This window comes from Xiphophorus hellerii, chromosome 12 (genome assembly GCF_003331165.1).
Source record: "Xiphophorus hellerii strain 12219 chromosome 12, Xiphophorus_hellerii-4.1, whole genome shotgun sequence".
NCBI classification, from domain to species: domain Eukaryota; kingdom Metazoa; phylum Chordata; class Actinopteri; order Cyprinodontiformes; family Poeciliidae; genus Xiphophorus; species Xiphophorus hellerii.
In genome coordinates this window covers 21198728-21221261 of record NC_045683.1, presented here as the reverse complement: position 1 = coordinate 21221261, position 22534 = coordinate 21198728, and the positions used below count along the sequence as shown (strand labels likewise).

The window sequence follows — 22534 nt, the reverse complement described above, 5'->3', positions numbered from 1 at the left end:
TCCAAGCGAAGACTTGGGATTAGAAAAGTCATTTCAATCCCCAAACTGGATCAAGTCATTATCTCAAGAAGTGACTCAACTGAAATCGTACGTCTTCGGTGCCACTGTACATACTTTCCATCTGCATACAGCTAAGCCAGCCAGCAAGCCAGCGCAAATGCTTACAAAACTGGGCTTGTAACACTTACTTGAAGGCCCTGAGGCACTCTGGTATAAAACAAAAAAACATGTTTCCAATGCCAGAGAATGCATTGTTATGATCCATTTGTTGTTGCCCTGGCTTCTGACTGCTCAAACACACCTTCAGATTCTTATGAATCGCAGACAGATTCATACACCAACTGCTTCACCACAGAGGGAGATTGTATTGCTCTATCCTCAGATGTTTTAGATGAGCTACTCTGTAATGAGTTTCAATGGTTGTGTGACATCTTGAATGAGTAAAGAGCATGTTGATTGCAGTAAAGGCATGGTGTGACTTTCACACGGGCACCTATATCTGTTCCTGCCAAAATTCCAGTGAGTGTGTGCCTGGGATAAAACAACGTTTCACACATTTGGAAGATAAACACATCCCTGTGTACTTACATGTAGACACATTTTCTTTGATTTCAGGCTGATTTAAAAAAAAATGTTTAGCACTAGCATACCATGTTAAAGCTTGGGTCAGCTCTCAAACATACAGTGTTAGTCAAAAGTTTACATACACTCATCATTATCATGGACGTCATATTAATTTTTGAGTCACTTTTTAATCATTCTTTCTCCAGAGCATAAAGGTTATTTAGCAAACACCTTTTATATTGTGATATACAATAGCTGTACATAAATGTAAATAAATATAGGCTGCTTTATCAACTCAGATGTTTTTGTCCAGGTTTTAACCATCTGACCTCATCTGATGACAGGAAATAATCTCAGATGTTCAGGAAACCTCGGGAGCAGTTTCCTGTTAATGGCTAAATGACGATTGTATCTCTGCAACCTCTGATTGGACACTTAAGCAAATATGACGGGGTGTGTTTGTTTACATTTTAGCCAGTGTGTATATATTTTCACCCTTTGTGGTTTAATTAAAAATCTGCATTGGCTACAAACTTGTTGAATTACCATGCAAAAACATGCTAATAAATCATTAGGAGGTTACATTATTATGACATTCATGTCCTTAAGATGCATGTAAACGTCTGACTGACACTGTATATTTTAGTTCCTTTTAATACAATACAATTCTGTGGATAAGCTCCCTCAGAGAAATGGTGTTGCTTTTACATTAAGACCATGACCCATTAAAAAAACAATGGGCTCCGAACCCTCTCTCATGGATTTAAAAACTGTGTCACAGATTGATATGAGATATCTATGTCTTATCTTTTTCCTCCTCTCACTCTGTCCTCTTCCTGTCTCTTATCTCGTTGTCTGTCTCCTGCCTCCTAATTGTTGTCTGAGACACAATCCATGAGTGTCTGTGTCCTCGTCATACCGTGTTACAATATCAGCCTTCACTCGAACTCCACCTCACACAAACATTTCACATTTTGGAATGACGGCATTGCTTGCGCTTGCTTCTTTGATTACATTATTTTAAAAAAAAACAAAACAAAGTTGCTCATGATATAACCCTCTTCTCCACTTTTTTTTTATTTCTTTTACCCAACCCTTCCTTTTTCCACCTCCTCCCCTTCCAATACTCATCCTCCTCTCTATCCTCATTCTGCATCTCCTCTGCGTTTCCATCCACCACACTCCCTTCCTTCCCACACTCTTCTTTCCTGAAATCCTCACACCTTTCCCTCCCTCGTCCCTCACTTGCTCCGTGTGGGCTTCACGCTCGCCCAGGCGATGCTGGGTAAGGTAGCCACAGAGACATCCAGAAAGAAGGATGTTGAGGAGGTTCAGAGCCGCCACCGCCTTATCCCCATGGGACGCAAGATATACGAGTTCTACAACGCCCCAATTGTCAAGTTCTGGTTTCATACGGTCAGTGTCGGCTTCAGCAACACCTCCCACATTCTCCTGTGGAAATTGTTTCTGCTGACTATGCAGCCATTAATGTCTACTTTCACGCACAGCCTCTGTTATCATTAGGCTCCTGTTCCACCGTGTCATTACTGAGGTGCTAAAGTTAAGTGAGAAGTGGGAGACTCCTGAAAGCAGCAGGCTGAGAAAAGAAAAAGAGAAAGAAGGAGGAAAATGAAATTACTTACTGTGAGACTCCTAATTCAACAACACAAATACATATTTAAACCTAATGTAATGTTCTGACTTAATGCTTCCGGTAACTCGTGCATAAAGTAAACATTTAATTTATCTTTAGATAGTAATGGCAACAACATGAGCAGCATGCATCAAGATTTTGCTCCTTTTGTTGCCTTTGAATTTGGTGTGCAACTTCTGTTTGGTGTCATTTCTGCCTGTGAGGAAGTGAATAATAGTTCATACAAGCTGATTGTTGGTTTCCTACACTTGATTTGCTCATTCAATGGAAACATCTCATTAGCACCAGCAGAGGTTTTTACTTTTTATTCGTACTAACAAAATATTTCAACTCTGCTTTTTTCTTGTTATTTTTTTTCCTTCACTGTTGCCCTTCACCAACCTCCCTTTTCTATAATTGATGTTAAATCTGCGGTATGTAACTGAATTCTTAGTCTAGTTAGCGTGGACACTGATAAGAGCGGATAAACATTTTCCTGTCACTGTAAGTCGTTTCTCTGCCATCAGCACAGTTGCAGCAAACTGGAAATCTTTAGCTTGTGCACGCTGTGTGGGGGAGGGTATGAGCAGTGCGTACACGAGCATGATTGCCAGTGCCAAGACACTCCTTACTCTTATTCAGTGCTTCTAACTGGGAGCTGTGTGTTTCTTTAGATGGCAGTAAGACCACAGGGAGGAGGCAGAGGAGCTTGATTTTTATATAATATGAGATTTTCTGTCTCATATTATCCTGGCAGGACATGGTGACAGTTCTAACAAGTATGTAAAAAAACATGTTTTTATAAAAGTTATCTACTGCAACTTTAAAGAGGAATATTGCACAATATGTCTGATGTATTGTGCCAATGGAACAGATGGTTGGTTTTTCTCTCAGAATTTGATCCTCAACTTATTATGCAATTTATATTCTTACTTGTCACCAGCTGTGGAGCGCTGGCATGATTTTATAAATCAGGCTCAACATTTTTCATGCATGTGGGATTTAATGAGAAAAGTCTCTGACACCCATATTACAGTCTCTTCACTGACTTGCATCATTGGTATGCTTGACTTGCAGCTAATGAATGAGCTGTTCCTATTTCCATTATTGTTGCTTTAATTTGCTTTCTAAATATGTTAAAGGTGTTGCTGTTCATCAGAATTTAAATGCTACTGAATGTGTTTTGATATAGAAAAATGAAAGACGCTGGTTTGAAAATAAATCCAGCCTTCAATACTCAAATAAAAATGTGCACAAATATTATACAGATCTATTTCATGTCATTATTTCTTGACCTTGACAGCTAAAAGTCAATGATAGTTTTTCAGTCTATTTAACTTTTTATCTTATAAACCAATTTAAGAAGTCTTTATTGCCAACAACAGACCTGAATTTATTAAATTCACATTGCTACAGTAACAATACCTTTGTATTAGCCCAACTTTACATTTAGAGGAAAATGAGCTGACTTACTGTTATGTCTTGAACTGCTTAATCATGTATTGTAACTATTCAAAATTATTAAAATGCCATTCTGTTGAGATTGATAATTATATTAGGACTCTAAAGATAAACAGGATTTTACTATTATTTTAAAGCTAATGCAGTATAAGGGAGTTCACATTTCAAGCTGTCTTGCTAGTTGCTAATTAATATTAGCAATTAGCACTATTAATATACATAGCACTACATCAGTCATTTACATGTGCATTTTCTAATCCAGCATGTCCTATGACAGACAGAATTTAGTATAAAAACAGATCAACCATTTTCTGTAATAAATTCATTTTGCTGTGACATTTATTTCCAAACTGTAGCCATTTGTATTAACAGGCAACACATCACTGTAGAAAAATAGTTTCCTTTCTAGAAGACTTTTACTTGTTTTAGGGTTCCTCTAACACCTCACTGAACCTGGAAATTGCCTACTTAGTCTTTTTCGCACAGTGGAAGTGACAACTTCCACTCGGAGGAGTCTTGTTGTCAGCATGAACAGTTATGACTTATGTATGGTATGTTTGTTCCCCGACTGGAAAAAAGATCAGATTTTTATCTTCCAACCTGCCAATCATCAAAAGGAGCCATTTAATCTTAAAATTGGACAGTCCTGGTAACCAGGTGATTCTCAGTGCATCTCTAGTTTTGGCTCCCTCAGAATAGCCATTAGATCTGCCTCCGTGATCACTTTATCAGGGAGTTATTCATTTTAAGTAGCATATGAATTGTTTTTAACCCTGAACTATCCCTTTAAAAGTAATAGTGCTGCCCCTTCTTCTTATCTTTTTCAATAAATGTAATGCAGTTGTATTTTGATTTCATGTATTGTGCTTATATCTATGAAAAGCCCAAAAACAGGCATGTCACCAAAATATGATGCCACTCATTATTTTTCTTCTTTGTGTATTTTTATACAGATGGCATATGTGGGGTACCTGATGTTGTTTAACTACATTGTCCTGGTCAAGATGGACCTGTGGCCTTCTCCTCAAGAGTGGATTGTCATTGCTTACATTTTCACCAATGGCATTGAAAAGATGAGAGAGGTAATAGATCATGAATGTGATACAATACATTGAGATATATGCTGGGTGCAGGATAAGCAACGTGCAACTCACAAAGCACCTACACTTTTAATTAGCTTCAACAGTGGCAGAGAGGAGATTCAAGGGTTATGTCTATTTCATGAAATGGTTTATAACACATAAGAAAATCAGTAAAAGGGAGATAAAAAAAAAAGCACATCTAAGCAAAGCAAAAGGGGAGCAGGATGGTGATGAAGATGAAAGCAAGAACCAGAAATGACACAAAAAACGAGTAAACCAAAAAAAATACATTGTGGCCATATAATAAGTTCTGCCCCACTCTGCTTTTTTAAAGTAAGTGTATGAAATGTATAAATCATTGTGTCACATCATTTTAAGCTACACTGTATGTGCTTCCTCAGATGTCAAATTCTCTGATTGGTGAGCCCATACTGCCCTCTTATGGTGATCATGATGGAATGCATTTCTACTCTCCTATTTCTGTCACTTTTTCAGGTCATTTATTTTCACCATTCTGCTTCTCAGCTTCAGAGTTTATGAATCCGACTTATTACCAGTACTAAGTGACCATATATCCATGCTGTTTTCTAGATCCTGATGTCAGAGCCGGGAAAGTTGCTACAGAAGGTAAAGGTGTGGCTACAAGAGTACTGGAACATCACTGACCTCATGGCCATCCTCATCTTCTCCGTCGGTATGGTCCTGCGCCTCCAGGAGCCACCGCTCATGAGCTACGGGCGGGTCATCTACTGTGTCAACATCATCTACTGGTACATCCGGCTGCTCGACATCTTCGGAGTCAACAAGTATCTGGGGCCCTACGTGATGATGATTGGCAAGATGGTGAGAGGAGACGGTGGTGGAGTTTACTTCCTTTGCCTCCTGTCCATCCATCCATTTTCTGTACACCCTTGTCCCTTAGAGGGGTTGGGAGGGCTGCTGTTGCCTATGACCAGCTAACGTTCTGGGCGAGAGGCGGGGTCACCCTGGACAGGTCGCCAGTCTGTCGCAGGGCAACACAGAAACAGACAGGACAAACAACCATGCACACACACTCACACCTTGGGAGAATTTAGAAAGACCAATTAACCTGACAGTCATGTTTTTGGACTGTGGGAGGAAGCCGGAGTACCCGGAGAGAACCCACCCATGCAGAAAGACCCCGGGAATCGAACCCAAAACCTTCTTGCGGCAAGGCAACAGCTCTACCAACTGCGCCACTCTGCAGCCCCTTTGCCTCCTGTCTATCATTATTTTCTCCTCATAATAAATTCTCCTTTGGCATCTGTTTAGTCATGATTGCAAGTATATAATCTCTAAACCAGTTCAAAGAGAACCCCCGAGACTCTTAACTTGTTTGTTTGATCTCAACAAGTTCAAGATCAGAGCCTCAGATTTACGCACACAGATCTAAATCAGTACCTATCTGACACTCGACTGCTTCTGACGCCAGCTGTGTACTGGTGAACTTAAAGTCTTTGATATGATAATTAGCTGTTAGGTAGAAGAGGATATTTGGATTTGCATTAAATGATCCTGTCAAGGCGTTTTGTAATGGGTTCCTTCAGGTTTATAAGCTGGTTTCATGTCAGAGTAAGTGAGGAGATGAAATTATACTTAGAGCAAAAAGTAAAAAAAAAAACTTTCTCTCTAAAAATACAGTATTATATTTTTGTTTTAAAAATGTACAAAACTTGACGAGTATGTGGTCCTGTTTGTCTTCATAAGGTACTGGACTCCTTTAAATAGTCAATTATATCTCCCTCAGCTCATTGTCCCTTAAGAGGAAATAGGTTTGCAGGAATAAGTCTCATGCTACCAAAAACAGTTGTGCAAAATGACAAAATGATGACAGGGTACCAAGAAAGTGTTGCACTTGTAATTTTCCCCAAAACATTAGTTTTCAATGTGGGATTTTAAATAAATGCACACAAATGAAAAGATGTGCTTCTTAAGATAAGAATTCAATGAAGATGTAATATTTGTTTTAAGACATTTTTATCCTTTATGTTGTTTTACCAATATGAAAATAGCTCAAAATCTGTGTGTTTTCAATGCATTAGATTTGTTAATGATTTAAACATGGAAAAGTAGAAAATCCAGCCATTCCTTGATCATTCCCCTTCCTCTCTCCCTCTCTCTGTCAGATGATCGACATGATGTATTTTGTCATCATCATGTTGGTAGTGCTCATGAGTTTTGGGGTGGCACGTCAGGCCATCCTCAATCCTAACGAAGACCCTTCCTGGATGTTGGCCAGAAACATCTTCTTCATGCCTTACTGGATGATCTATGGGGAGGTGTTTGCCGACCAGATTGACCGTAAGTTTTGGGTGTCAGCTAGTGGAGAAAATTCATTTTGAATTTGGAGAAAGATCAATCCTGACTTCCCGAGCAAAGAAGATAAACCTTGACTAAATCTGACACATACTGTAACTCAAAGATTGTGCTTTTAAATACATATACATATGAGAGAAACTAGTGTATTACAAACATTTTCCATCTTCTTGAACTTTTTCACATTTTATCAAGACAAAGCCACAAACTTGAATAATGAAGGAGAAATGTTGCATGGATCACAACATTTTTCATACAGTATAGGAAGGCTAAAGTCTACTTTTGTGTAATTTAATGTAAGTTGCCTGTGAAGGTATCAGAGGTTTGTTGGTGAACATCGGAAGAATTTCAGTGAAGAATTTCAAGCACTTAGGTAATAAAATATTATCTCAAGTCTTAAACACTTTTCAGTCCATACCTGAAGATAGAAATAGTAACAATTTCCATCTTCGATTTGTCTGTAAGCCATTGTCATCAAAAGGTTTTGCTCTCTGTGTAGTAAATCCATTTAATTCAGGTTTACTTTATGAAACTGTTAGAGATTTTTTGGTATTATCATTTTATTCTTACTTTAGTTCACATTCAGCCTATAGATCATTGTGATTTTCTGTTTAAAGTGTTCTCTTCCTTACGTGTGTATGGAGGTCACTACTGTCGGTTCAACTTTACGCACCTCCTAATTTAGAAACTACCTGTGAACAGTTGTATTTTGTTTTATTGACAGTACTGACCGAGATTTGAACCGGGCTCAGACCTTTGATCAGATATCACATCTGGAACTGGGTTGTTAGATGTTTGGGTTAGAAGCTTTACGACCTCTGTTGTTTCCCTGACTGCCCCCTTGCCTGTTCTTCTTTGACAATAAAAACAGGAGCTGTTGTGAGGGCAGATCAGAATGCTCTGTGGATTCTTCGGAGGAAGAGTTCTCAGAGACTTCTCCTTTTGCAAAAGCTCTACATAAAATTCATATACGTTGTCTGTGGTTCTTTCTTTTATTTAGGTTCGAAAGGAAAATACCTATCAGAAACAAGCACTTAAAATAAAATATAATATAAATATTTAATTGTTTCACATGTACCCATATGGATTGACCTATAACTTGCCAATAAAAAATACTGAAGTTTGTGGCTATAATGTTATAAAATGTGAAAAAGTTCAAGGGAAGTATATATATTTGCAAGGAGCGGAAAATAGGACAAATTCCATCATTATTGTAGGAGTAATTCTTGACAAGTTGTTCACCATATAACAAGATTTCACAGTTTATCAGGACCTTTTTTTGTCTCTAAATTCTTTTGTACTCTAACATTCTGACTTAAGAGGCATTTTGGAAGCGTATTTCAGAAAGTTTTCCGAAGAGTGTCTGTGTGCTGTTCTGTATGGTACTTTATATAAAGGTGTGTACGGAATGTGAGGAGTGGCCCAAAGAGAAGAGATCTGAAATAATGTTTCCATTCTTTGTTTCAGATATGCATAGTAAGAAGGTACAGCAAAGGCTGAATGAAAAACTCTGGCTGGTCGAAAATTACTTACGAACGCACGGAACCTGGCGTAGTAATGGTCCATCCCACATTGCCCAGACCACTCAAAATTCCAGTAAATCTATACATATAGACCTCAGTTTAACCACATTTACCTATCCCACCTTTCCTTCGTCATCCTCGCGTTACCACCATGTCATGCAAAGTCCCACCACTAGAGGCCACTTGAGAAAAAAAGTATGCATGTGTTTTCTTGCTGTAAGGCTAAAGTTGCCACTGTGACGGTATCTCAGGTCAGCTACTAAACTACTACTTTGACCAACCAGTCCAAGAAAAAACTGATTCTGATTCAAATATTTAAAGAGAAGAGCTAGTAGCTTGACCTAAGGATATACCCTGTAAGCAACTTTACTCCCACTAGTTTTGGCAATGGTCGCTCAGAGGGCAGCAGAACGTTTCAGATATTTTTACCTGTCTTAGATCTTTGCTTTTGGTCAGCTGCCACATCAAGAGAAACCATCAAATACTTGATATTTCCTTGATGCCTCTTTCCTTGATTTTGTTGGTTATTTCTAAATTTCTTTAATTTGGAGAACTGATCATGATTATACCACATTTCACACTAATCATATTACTTCAACAATATTTCACTACTCAATGGAGCAGTAGCGCCACTGCTGAAATATTTCACCGACTAAACCCAACATTTTGTGTGATTGATCTCAAAACCTTACTAAAAACATGACATTACATTTGAATGAAGCGCACATCCATATCAGGACATAGTTATTATTCACCCTTCATTATCTGTAATCTGTTTTTTCACGTGGTTCAGTTGTCAGAGTTTTTGTGTCCAAAATTTGTTGACATTAAAAAATAAAGTAAAAAAAAGAAAGAAAGAAATTACTTCAGTTCTCTGTCTTTGGGCTACATTGTGTGAAGAAATTGAGCACCGAGAAATGACGAGCATGACCACACTGAATCTCCAAGGCAAACAAACCAAGGACAAATGCTGAATGTTCCCTAGATCAGCCACAGCAACTGAACCATCATGGATGGAAAAACATACATTGTTTCCTAAATACATGTCAGATAGATCTCAGAGCAATCAACCATTGTGGAATGAAGTTATGGCTCTCACATGTGGCAATATATTTTAAACGTACGTTTAAATATATTGAAAACAAAAACGGGAACAACACATGCTAAATGTGTTGTTCTGTGGATTTTTTTTATTTCCATTTCTGTACATGAGCCCTTGCCATTATGATATTTGCTCTTTCCAATTCCTTTCTCAATAAAAGAAGCATGAAAATAAAGTATGCTTCTTGTTTGTTTGCAGAATGTCTTTATGTACTTTGTTTGATACTTTAGACCTGCTTGTCTTTAATTTCGCTGTTTCCACTCATTAGAGTGTAATATATGCTAGGGCATTATTTTCTTTAATATGCATCTTAACTTTTGATTTCATTTTTATTTCTGGTTTAATTTATGCGTCTGCATGTATTTTTTTATTTTTTTTATCAAACATGCATCCAAAAGATCCATGTAAAGATGGATTAATGAAAGTCTACATATATATTTTTTTAAATTTGCCTTGTATCAAAGTGTGCGTATGTTCATTTTGTGGCACTGTGCAGCTCCCTGCGGCCAGAATATAACCACAGAGGACGGGGTGGTGGTGACCCTGCCGCCATGTAAGACTGGTGCTTGGATTGTACCTGCGATCATGGCTTGCTACCTGCTGGTGGCCAACATACTGCTTGTCAACCTACTCATAGCAGTGTTTAAGTATGTAAACCTTTGATTGGTTTTTACTACTGTACCATGTAAAAGTATTTAGATCCATGTATGCTGTTTGCTTACAATAAGAAAAAGTATAATTGGAGAAGTCATTTTGAGTCTTTTTAAACCAGGGACACTTTATGGTAGTTGCTCCATTGTACTGGTGCACTGTACAAACTAAATGCAATTGTGAAAGAAGGAGCTCAAAAATCTTTAACTCAATCTAAAATCAAAAACAATTAGGTTTTCAGCAGAACTATGTTTGATTCTGTAGTAATCTTGCTAAAGCCTCAAATTAAAACATGAAATGTTGTGGGTGGTGCTGGAAAACTCACTGTAGAGGTGAGGAAAGTTTAAATATCTTCCAAGAACAATGTCTAAAACGTGTTGAAGACTTCTAGCAATTATGGTCTGTATATATTTTGGCCTTTAAAATCTTAAATCAATTCATAGATAAGGAAAGACATGTCAATTCTTGAATCAAAATATTTTTTGTGTGTTTATTAGGCATTCCATCCTTAAAAAAAGCCCAGACTGTAAATGTTCAAAGTGCTAGTTTATGCGCTGGTCAACATTAAATGCAACATCTTTGACAACTGGATTCACTTTATTGTCACATCTGTAAGTCAGTCCTGGCTAAACTTATATTTGTGTTTCATTATTCACAGCAACACATTTTTTGAGGTAAAGTCCATCTCAAACCAGGTGTGGAAGTTCCAGCGCTACCAGCTAATTATGACATTCCATGAGCGGCCGGTCCTTCCTCCACCTCTCATCATCTTCAGCCACATAACAATGGTTCTAAAACATCTATGCTGCCGCTGGCGCAAGCATGACGACGACGAGAGGGACTATGGATTGAGTGAGTGGACGATAAACATTAAACCGAGTGTAAACAGCAGAGTGTTCAGCATTCAAATTTGTAATTTGTTTAAAACTTTTTTCATAATTTATACGACTATATTTATAGTATTACCTAGACAGAATAAGTGGCTGTTGGTGTTTTGGTACTAGTGTAAAATTGACATTGTTCCTTTTTTTGTTGTCTGTTTTTATTTAACAGAGCTGTTCATCACTGAGGATGAGCTGAAGAAAGTTCATGACTTTGAGGAGCAATGCATAGAAGAATACTTCAGAGAGAAAGACGACAGATTCCACTCATCAAATGATGAACGGATCAGAGTCACATCTGAAAGGTCAGATAAGAACACAGAAATAATCTACTGTGCGTCGCAGAAATATTTGCTACTGTTGAGCTTTCTTACAATGTGTTACATTGAAGCCACAAAATGTCATGTATTTACTTTGGATTTTATCTAACAGACCATCAGACATTAACTTATTTAATTTGAAGTTGAAGAAAAAAGATGCCTGGTTTCAAAAGCTATTAAAAAAATCTGAAAAGAGTGGAATCCATTTTTAAATTTCCCTGCAAGTTTAGCTGGAAGTCATTTGGAGGTTTGGCTGTGCCTGCTTTCCACATCTACAGACTGATTTTTTGCCCTACAGTGTTTACATAAAGGCACTGTTTCAGTCGTATAGAATAGAGAGCCTACATGAAAAGAAATTATGTACTTATAACCATAAGCCCTCAAGTAGATTTAGGTCTGGACTTTGACTAGACTATTGCAACACATTAATATGCTTGAACCTAACCATTCCAATGGAGCTCTGATTGTACGTTTAGAGTCATTTTTCTGCTGGAAGGTGAACCTCTGCCCCAGTCTCAAGACTATTGCAACCTCTAACAGATTTTCTTTGCACTGTCTTTAAGCCCCATCCATCTTCCCATAAATTCTGACCAGAAATGCCAAACATTGCACTTTACATGTTGATTTAAAATGGTAATTTTCTTTTGTTTCACCACAATAACTTTTTAAAACATGTTTAATTCTAACAATGGCTTTCTTTTTATCACTCCTCCATAACTGTCAGAGACATCCTCTTGGCTTATTTCGTTATCAATGCTCTCCATTATCATTATCAATACTCTTCATTCCTAGCTTGTCAGTTTCAATTGTCAAATTGAACAAATTGAACGTGCTATGGTCAGTTTTCAGCTGTGCCATATTCAAGCTCTGTGTATCTTTCTCAGAGCAGCTGTAATTAAACTCTAACTTCCATATTGAATTTGCTATCATTTGGTTGTTCTGGGATTTTTTTAATAAATGAGCTCCAAACATTACTAGATGTTACTAGAGAGAATAAATTAACCTCCCCAATTAAGAGAAACAGGAGTAAATATAAAATCGTACAAACCAGTACAAATATTAAACTGCTGTTTATTAAAGTTTGTTAAAGTTTTGATATTTCAATGAACTGTATACCTATCACGTCACTCAGTCGTTAAATTTTCTCCTCTTCATCAGGGTGGAGAACATGGCTATGCGTTTGGAAGAGGTCAATGAGAGGGAACACTTTATGAAAGCATCACTGCAGACTGTGGATATTCGGCTGGCCCAGATGGAGGACCTAATTGGGCGGATTGCTGTGGCTCTGGAGCGCGTGACGGGTGTTGAGCGTGTGGAGGTCAATAAAGCGCGCTCCCGGACCTCGTCTGACTGCACAGACTCAGCGTACATACTCCGCCAAGCTGAATGCCCGGACTCTGCATACATCCTCCGCCAAAGCAGCTTTAACAGCACAGAGGGGAATGCCTACCGCCTCCAGGAGGCATTGGAGGGAGCAGCTGAGGGCTCCATGTCCCCTCCCTCTCCTACTGGCATCACTGCTCGGGCAAGGAGTCACTCTTTTTATGTTGGGGGTGGACGTGCTATCGAACGTGCAAGTGGGGCTGAGCGAGCTGAAAGCTTCTTTAAGGAGCGCTCGCTCAGTCTCCACAGAGCTAATAGCTCGCAATCTGTGTCTTCAGCTGCCGCCACCAAGGAGTCTAAGCCCCTCCCACTGGCGACGCTGTCGGTTTCCCAGCAGCATCGTCCGTCATCATGCATTGATATCTACGTCTCAACATCTGAGGAGGTGGGGCCAGCCGAGGTCTTTCTTGATCCTCTCCGTGTGGTCCCACCCCTCCAGAGAGACTCCTCACTGCAGTCAGATATCATAGAGACGGTGCTGCCAGGAGGCCGTGACTTCAGCAGCACGGCTACTAGCGGCTTGGGCGACAGGCACTCGGAGGGCGGCGCAGGCAGCAGTGGAACGACTGGAGCTATGTATGACGACAGCGCGGCTGTTGATTTGTCATTGTGCTCAGCAAGCCTCTTACCAGACACCACCCTACCTCCTTGGGATACGGAGCCGTCTCCACCTCCCTCAGCAGGGCTGCTCGAACGCTCCAAGAGCAGTCGCTACCTCTCCACAGCAGGCACGGCGTTCCTTGATGAGCCTCCTCTGGTCAAATCCCACAGCCTCATGTTCACGCCGAGAGGCTGTTACGGTGGGCTAGGGGCAGGAGTCCAGGTGAAGGCCGCAGAATACACCAGCATCACTGACTGCATTGACACCCGCTGTGTATCATCTCCATACACTCCTGCAGAATGCTCACACTCGCCAGGAGGATCCACCTCATTCACCTTTGATAAGCCGTCAGACATTATCTCCTCTCACCCGGAGAGAGAGGCAGAGCTAAGTCACACAGAGTCCGACCCCGAGGACCTCGAGGACCTGATTCCAGCCTCCGATACTCCTCGCATTACAGGCCTAGGCGGGCCCAGCGGAGCTCCTCTCTGCTCCACCCTCTCCAGGCTGGAGCGAGCGAACAGCTGCTCCTCAGATGACTCCCATCCTTCACTCACTCTGGCTCCTCCGCATCGGAAGAGCCTGTCAGTGAGCGAGAGGATGGAGAGGGGACCGGGTTTGGGAGCAGATAGGGGACCTGGTCCTGGGGGACGGGGTCTTGCGGGGCACAGATACCCTTTCCTCAGGAGCAAGTCCGGAGCGAGACCTGACACAGCCAAAACTGACAGTCTGTCTATAAGGAAGCTGGCAGCTCCATCAGCCTTCCGCAGCTTCGATAGACAAAACTACACGTGACAAGGGCCCACTGGCGCCCTCACACATTGTTAGGGCCTGGGTGAAAACTGAAAAGGGCCAAGTAATAGCAGGATGAAATTGCACATAGATGCTGATTTGGAACATATCTATACTTTATTCACTTACATTTTAGGTTTGTAAAAGGTTTAGGTGTGATCAGCATTGAACGGCAGTTTTATCCTGAGCAAAGAATGGAAAAGGGCAGAAGACTCAGAAGGTCTGTGTACATCACTTAAAAGAAAGAGCTATGAATTTAGACTAGTTGATACCTCTTGTAGCAATGTAACTTACAATTGGGTGCCATGAAAATGCAAGTTATATTTGTCTTGTAGGTCTTCCACCAACCTAATTTACATCAAGTAGACATTGGTCACTGTTTTGCAACACATATCACAACCACCCTAGAAAGAAAAAGTCTACTGTTAATCCTACCTGTAATGTGTGGTAGGCACTGTTAAATCCGAGAGACAAAGACAAGGGGCAAGGAAAGAGATAGTCAACTCATTTTGTAGTTTTTCATCAGCACAATTGCTGCAAAGGTTCCACTTTAAAGCCTTTCTTACTCATCGTGGAATCCTAACTCACATCAGAGTAATACTCAAACACTACCAGGTTTAAAAGCTGACAATCTACAGCAGAGAAAATGAGAACTGAACATGTCAATACTTCTATCTCTCTCAACAACCCAAGTAATCCATGAATTTTGAACTAAGTACATCCATAAATGAAATTGTGTTGTAAAGTGGAAAGGCAGAAGAATTGAGTACTGATAGCACTTACTGAAGTTAATAACGCTGCAGCAGAAAATCTTTGTTGCTAAATGAAGCTTCAAGACGCGGTCCTTCTGGAGAAACTAGGTTCATGCATTGTTGAAGTTTCATCAGTTTCTGCATCAACTATTGTCTAGAGATCCTAAAGGATTTTGGGGTACTCTTTTATGAGCTCATCTTTTTCCATCAGTTTGCTTTATTTTATTGTGAACATACCTTGCTGAAAAATCAACCCTTGAACGATCATCAGATTCTTGTCAAGAATGTTTTGGTAGATTTCTCCAACCATTTTTAAAGGGGCTTTGTTGTGTATTTTGGCCTTTAACAAGGTTCTTTGGAGCTTTACACTGAAAAGCAGTTTGTATGATAAACTCAGCAGATGCGCAGTTCCGCCAGGTGTTTGCTAATTGCTGCTGGCGCTAGTCTGAAGGAGCTGAGTGGGGAAGGCATGGGGGATGGATGCTCTATGAGGTGGAATCTCATCTTGGGGACTGCAACTCCAAGATGAACTGCATGGAAAGGGCAGCATGGAGTGTAAACAAGCGCTAAGGCGCCCCCAAATGGTTTCCATGGGGGATTAATGCATGAAAGAATCAAAGCAACACTTCAGGTACGTCTTTGATGAGGCAATAACATTATAACATGATAAGCTTAAAAAAGTAAATTAGCTAAAGGTTAACTATGTTTTAATCTAACAATATTTTTTTAAGGTTTCAAGAAAGTTCTTTATTTTTACCCATTGTGGTAGTTATGCAACATGTCAATAATGAGAAATATTTTTAATGGCCATATATTAGAGCTAAACTTGCTGATTTTATTTGCACTGATGAGGAACATGATGAGTTTCTATACTAGAACTGGTTTCATAGTAAAATACACCACATTTTGTTTCAGTGATTATACTCTGTTCTAGTCCACTTTATTACACATAATTAAATTTATGGACTCATTTGATTTTATTATTTGGGTTAGCACAGATATTTAAAGTAAATTTCACATCATTGGCCCCATTAGAAATACATTTACTAAGAAAAATGTCGACAAACTTACTTTCCCTGCTGTAATTTATCAGTAGCCAATGTTTACACATACAACCTTTAAAGTAGTCAAAATATGATTCCGTTTTAAAATTATTGTTGAATTCAAAATGGTCCTCAAGATAAACTGACAAATCATCATTATTTCTGAATTGAAACAATCCCTTATTTGTAGGGTACAATGAAATGGGTTGTAACAGATTTACAAAAGCTTTCTGATACCTCTAAGCTTGTGCTTCAATCATTGGTTATACATAAAAGTGTGCATAGTGAGTCTACATAGACACACAACTTTTTGTCTGAAACCTTTTCAACCCTGTCCCCCAGAGCTCTAACAAGTGCAATTGCAAAAGATGAGGATAAGAGGGCGCTATAATCCAGCCTTGGCTAGAAACGAACCTGGTTTGAACTTTTCTTCTTTTGCCTGTAACTTACACCAAAAATCTCCTCACGTAGTGAGTCATAGATCTGTTGTTTTCAGCCATTCTTCAGATTTTGGCAGTGGTATTATTTTTCTATCCAGCTTCACCTAATAGATCCGTCCTTCATCTTTTCCAATATTCCCATTTGTTTTATTCATTTTTTTCAGTGAAAGTCGAAGCAAGCCACCTAAAAGAGACTAAAAAGGAAGCAGCTGATGGGTGACACGCCTAAATATAAACTATGTACAGGTCACAATAATTGCTTTTTTTTTTTAAAGCACTAATTTATTAATTTACTTCTTAAAAAAGCTTGAAAATAAGCTATTGAGTATATGCACTTTTGGTGAGATTTAACAAAGGTGTGCATCTTAGATCACATGAAGGAAGCAGCTCATCAAACGATGACAGCTAGATTCATGTTTTTACATTTCTAATTTTTATTCTGGTGGAAAAAGTAGGTGGGGAGAAAGATCCCTGTCTCCAACAGATTTGCAAAGATAATAAAGGTGAGATTATTAAAATCTATCTTGAGCTTGATGTTTATAAACACTTTCTCACCATTTCAGTTCAGTTTAATCATGTTGTATTTATTTTAAGATGATGATTCTATTTATAACTATTTTCTTGCTCATTAGCGATGATTATAGTAAATGCCTGTTTGAATTACAAAATGATATTTATATGTTTTCAGTGATATTTTTGTCAAATTTTAAGTATTTTCTAATTAAGCTTTTGAATATGATAAAGGATGACCACCTACATGCACTAAATGATGATGTAAAATATTTATTAAATATAGATTAGTCTCAAATACTGTACATTTCAATTATATTTAAAGTAGTTTTTATTGTGTGTTTTATCAACCGACTTATGAGATTTTTCTATTGTTGATATGGCAATACACAGTTGCCAGTATACCAAACTTAGGGTGCCTTTTGGGCATGGATGGAGTATGTTGGGATTCACGTGATTCAAGACTCTGTGAAGTGTCTCATTTTTTGTGTGTGTTTTTTTTTTCTTTCATATACGTAGGGGTCGAAGTAATGATTTATTCATAGACTTTTGTTGTTCCCTTTCCCATCTACTGTACATAGTGGAGGAAGTGTTATTGCGAGATTACACCATTGCTTGTATGGTTTTATAATTTATTTAAATACACCAAAAATCATGTGAGATGTCTTTAGCACAATGGCTTTGTGGGTCAAGAGAGTAAATGAATCTGTTTGCATGCGACAGTGAGACGTTATCATGAGGACTGAGCTTCTCCACTCGGCTGGTGCTGCTGTTGCTGGAACTCTTCTGTCTAGCTTTAGTTGACTGACCTGATTTGCCTGCATCACTCAACCCATCTTTCAATCAAAAATCTTCTAGACTGTTAAACATTTCCAGTTGATGATGTTTTAAAGACATTAAGCAACTGCAGTGCTTTCATCTGCAAAACCAGACGTCGCCAAACATTTATATAAAGGAAAACCTCAATGAAATGTCCCTTCAACCTCCAGGTGCATCTGCATGTGTTAGAATATAGCATAAAAACATGTCAGTAATTTAATTCAGATTGTAAAACTCATTTATTCTAGTTTCATTACACACAGAGATTTATTTCCAGTGCTTATTGTGGTTAAAGCTGTTGATTGTAGCTTATAGCTAATGAAGTACCACAAATTTGTTTCGTAAAAAAGCTGAAACATGAACAATACAAAAATCACAACAAATGTTATATTATGACCAAGCTTCTATTTGAAATTCGACAGCTGTCTAATGCTATCTATAAGCAAGTGAAAGCCAAAAAGCGTCAGTGCTGAAGAAGCTGGCTGTTTGCAAAGGACTGAGTTCAAGCATATTAGTGACATTCTACATTGAAGGAAAAAGTGTGGTAGAAATAGAAACATGATTGACTGTAGCTTTGACAAGTTTGTTAAACAGCACTTATTCAAGAGTGACGAGGAGTTCACAAGACATAGAGTACAGCCGAGTCAAGGCTTCATGAACCACCACACACCAGGACTTACCGACCCCTGAATGGGAACGCATCAGGAACGTCTCACACGGACTAAGATTCTAGACAGGAGCCAAAAGGGACCAGCGCCACTGTAAAACTGGCCTGGCCCCTTTTTTTATTGTCACAGTTTTACATAAATAATTACTTAAAAATTTAATTGTTGCACTTAGCTTCAATCATATTAAGATAGTTTAATTTTCATCTGGTAGACCAGGGGTGTGCAACCTGCAGAAATAGAGCCCCAAGTGGCTCTATTCTCACTTAACATATTAAACAATGAAATATTGCCCCTTTTTAAAGTTTTTATGTTTGATTTTATCAAGGAACACTGGTCACATCCTGGTGAATTTGTTGCGTTTCTAGCTAAAACTCATATTTGCATTTCATTTATTAATCAAGGTAAAAAATCTGGATGAAGCATGTAGAGGCACAGCATCCAAAGTCACTCAGTGTGACGTTTCCACAGTCAACAATGATTTCAAGAGCCAAGTTGCTCCACTGTCCAACTCCAGTTGCAACGTCACCACAGCTACTTACCAGGAAGTTTTAGAGCATTTCCCTCGGTTGCTGACATTTTTGGAGATATTGATTTCGTTTTCCAGTACAAAAGTATTCCAGTATTTGGCACCTCCCCACACTTCCAAAAGTACAAGTGCCTGCTTTATTGACTCTAATGTCACAGGGCTGGATTCAACACTCCCTGACCTAAACACCATAGAGAGTCTTTGGATTATTGTCAAGAAGATGAAGGAATTCATAATCCTCACACTGCTGTGGTTATGCCTAAAGTTTGTACGCCTTTTTAACAATTGTTTTTCTTCCACTTATCATCATTAATATGTTTGGACACAGCCCTTGGAGAGTAGCCAGCTTCTTTAGGAAAAAATAAACTTTCATGGCTCAACCTCTTTTTAGAACGGCCAATGACTGTCTCCTGGACAACTGCCAAGTCAGTAGTCTTCCCCATGAGCTGGGACAGGCCATGACATCAGATTTCTAAATTTCAAATCTTTTTTTTATTGGGGCCATGTAACATTTACATTTTTCTGAGAAAATGGTCGTTAGCTTCTTATTTGCTGGGTGCAGCAAATCCAAGTTTCTATGACCATCTATAACATTTTAAATTAAATTAATAGAAAATAGCTTCTTAAAAATCACTTTCTAATAAGCTGAGGTGCATCTGCATTGTTCGTAATATAAACTTAAGGTTTGCAGTGCCATTGCAAGGTCAGTATCGACCATGAAAATCGAACAGAACTAGAGTCGTACTCTGTTTGACACAAGCTCAGATTTACAGCTTCTTCGACAGATGTGTGGGTTGCATTGTGGATATGAAAGGATGACTTTAGGTCAGTGCTCAGGGACAATATTACCCCAGTGATGCAAGTTATAAAGTGTTTCACTGAGATACAGTGGAATAACAGAAAGAAAAGAAAGACACAGATCAGTTTGTTTAGAGCTGAAGGCATCCAATTTAATCACTGTGCTTTATGAGTCTAACCCAGAATTTGGGGGATTTTAGAGTATATATATATATATACTGTATATATATATATGTGTATATATATATATATATATATATATATATATATATAGAGTATATACATTGTGTTTTGTCTTAAAAGATAGCAATAGCATATGAATGAATGTCTTCATACTGGCTCATCTTGCTCACCTCCAGAAGTGTAAATTGCTGATAGTAAAAGCAAAAGGGCGGGACTTTTTTCTCTCTCTTTTATTTCCACTTGTTTTTCCTACAGTGCTGACGTTGAGTAGGCTTTGGTCATGCACAGTTGCTGCTTCCATTTTGAACCAAACCAAACTGTCAAGCCAAATGGAGACGGGCTAAGTTGCGTTCTGTTGACCTATTGTCTACTGAGATGTGACAGGCGGGGGATTAAACGCTCTAAGGTTGAACAGTTCAGCTCAAGTTCTGTGTGAAAAAGTATGAAAACAAATGACTATGTTTGACCTAGGCCCTCCCCCTTTGGCCTGCTGCAATATATATATTTATTTTTTTGTGATCTGTTTATCCCCACTGCAAAGACTATCAGATGACAGATTTGTTCTGGGCTTGTAGAAACAACTAGTATGATTTATACATCTACATGGCCGTTGTGGAAGGAGTTGTTACAACAGGAGATGTGAATGTGTGAACCAGACATTTAAAATACACCATCAACAGGGAGGCATGCCAGGACAATACAACCCTCCATATAGTCTAAGTGTACAGTATTTTAAAAATATTTTCTAATGCTATATCACACGGTGTAGGGGAAAGATGAGCATTTATTGATAATCAACAGATTGTTCCTTTTTTCTCCTTTTTATGAAATCTGTTGACAAGTGAGCTGAAGGAGAGTTTTTACACGCACAAACTTCTGCAATAATGGCTGATGTTAAACTAAAAGGGACGTAGTGTATCCCACCTATTGGTCACACTTAAGTTTATGTCCTTTGAATGCATGCAGTTCTTCCACTCAGCTTGTACACAGATGACTTGTAACGTTGACCGAGAGAAAGTCGGAAAGAAATTACCATATGAAATAAAAGTAGTGCGTATTTGGATGCAAATACAAATCTGTACTCTTCAATGTGACTAGGATCCTGTCTGGCATGCATTGTTAAATAAACAGTTATAGATTGGTATCCGAGTAGTGCGTGTCTGTTTTAATTCTTGAAACTGTGTTCAGCCAGAAATTTACAAAATAATGAGCAATTTAATATCATGTCCATTTGTCCCCAGATATGTCAAAGCCTGTAGTCATTGGTTGTCATCCAGATGAGTGGGATTGTTCATGCTGTCATATTTCAAACTTGAGCTGCTGTAGACAGAAGACAAGCTTTACAAATGGTAAAGGGGAAAAAAAAGTCATATGTAATATTTCAATGATTTCTTTTTTCACAGTAAAGTTGCACAACTTAATTGTCTTTTGCATTTATTTCCTTTTTAACCGAATGAAATTAAATAACAGTACGAGTAAAATGTAGTTGCATTAACTCACCCAAAGCAGCTATATGCTAATATCTGACATGCAGCAGATAAAGACTTTGGTATTTTTATTTGGTGTAAATACAGATTAGTCTGAAATTAACAATTAGTCAAAACCACGGGAGGCTTTTACTGTCATAGGGCAACTTCAAAACATAGTAGCACTAATTGCTATTTTGTGAAGTTTTAAACTGCTGTCACATTTGCATTGGGAAATTAGTTCTTCTTGTGAGTGTCAACTGGGAACATTTTAGGATGCTGCAGAGCCCTAAGTTTGGTATCCAACACAGCTTTTGCATATACAAAATGCATCAAAGTGCAAGTATAAACAATTTTATTAGCAGTTCTGACAGCTTGTATCTTCTTCAACCAGTGAAACACACTGCATAATAACTATTAGAGAAGACGTTGCTTCTTTGTTTGAATGCAGAAAACACAGGGAAATTCACTCTTGTTTTTGTGTTTCTAATTGTAGATCGCAACAAATAGAAAACTGCACTGGTTCTTCAATTTGTATCTAACTAGAAAGTGCTCTACGGGCTTGACGTCATCCTCAGATTTGAGCTTCAACTTCCGAGATAAATCCAATGCAGCATAAACCACCTGCTTATGAGCGCAAAAACACGCATTGCAGATGTGAAAATGTTTTAAGGACTCATAAAAAAGCATTGGTATAAACCTGGGACTATTTTGCTATTAGTTTTATGGTTCAAATCAAATCTGTTCGTGGCCTCTTTCAGACAACTTTATCACTCAAGTTGAGTGATAAACTTAACTTGAGCTGTTACGTTTATCACTCAAGACTAATTAATTTGGGTTTATGCTGAATAAAGATGTCAATAGAGTTAATCAGTATTTATATTTAATAACCTTAATCTTTTGATTGTTGTATTAACATTGTTATAATCTGATGCTACAAGTTTAATCTTTCTTTCTGTTGCTCATGTACATTCCTCCAGTGCTATCCCCTGTCATCGG

At 38.5% G+C, this 22534-nt stretch overlaps 1 protein-coding gene across 18 annotated transcripts in view; it reads left to right on the top strand.

Annotated features, from left to right (window-relative positions):
- The window catches only part of trpm3 (transient receptor potential cation channel, subfamily M, member 3), a 151266-nt gene extending 130048 nt beyond the window's left edge, over positions 1 to 21218 (top strand). For 8 of the 18 annotated variants that reach the window (XM_032579398.1, XM_032579396.1, XM_032579400.1 and 5 more), the window contains 9 exons: positions 1840 to 1980; positions 4612 to 4740; positions 5332 to 5583; positions 6888 to 7062; positions 8545 to 8673; positions 10199 to 10349; positions 11012 to 11205; positions 11407 to 11539; positions 12713 to 21218. In XM_032579398.1, coding sequence (XP_032435289.1) covers positions 1840 to 1980; positions 4612 to 4740; positions 5332 to 5583; positions 6888 to 7062; positions 8545 to 8673; positions 10199 to 10349; positions 11012 to 11205; positions 11407 to 11539; positions 12713 to 14333 — 2925 coding nt within the window. In that variant the 3' untranslated portion in view covers positions 14334 to 21218. Of the gene's footprint in view, positions 1 to 1839; positions 1981 to 4611; positions 4741 to 5141; positions 5236 to 5331; positions 5584 to 6887; positions 7084 to 8544; positions 8674 to 10198; positions 10350 to 11011; positions 11206 to 11406; positions 11540 to 12712 lie in introns of those variants that run through there. The other 10 variants (XM_032579407.1, XM_032579403.1, XM_032579409.1 and 7 more) reach the window with 5 other exon arrangements.
- The last annotated feature ends 1316 nt before the right edge of the window (positions 21219 to 22534 follow it).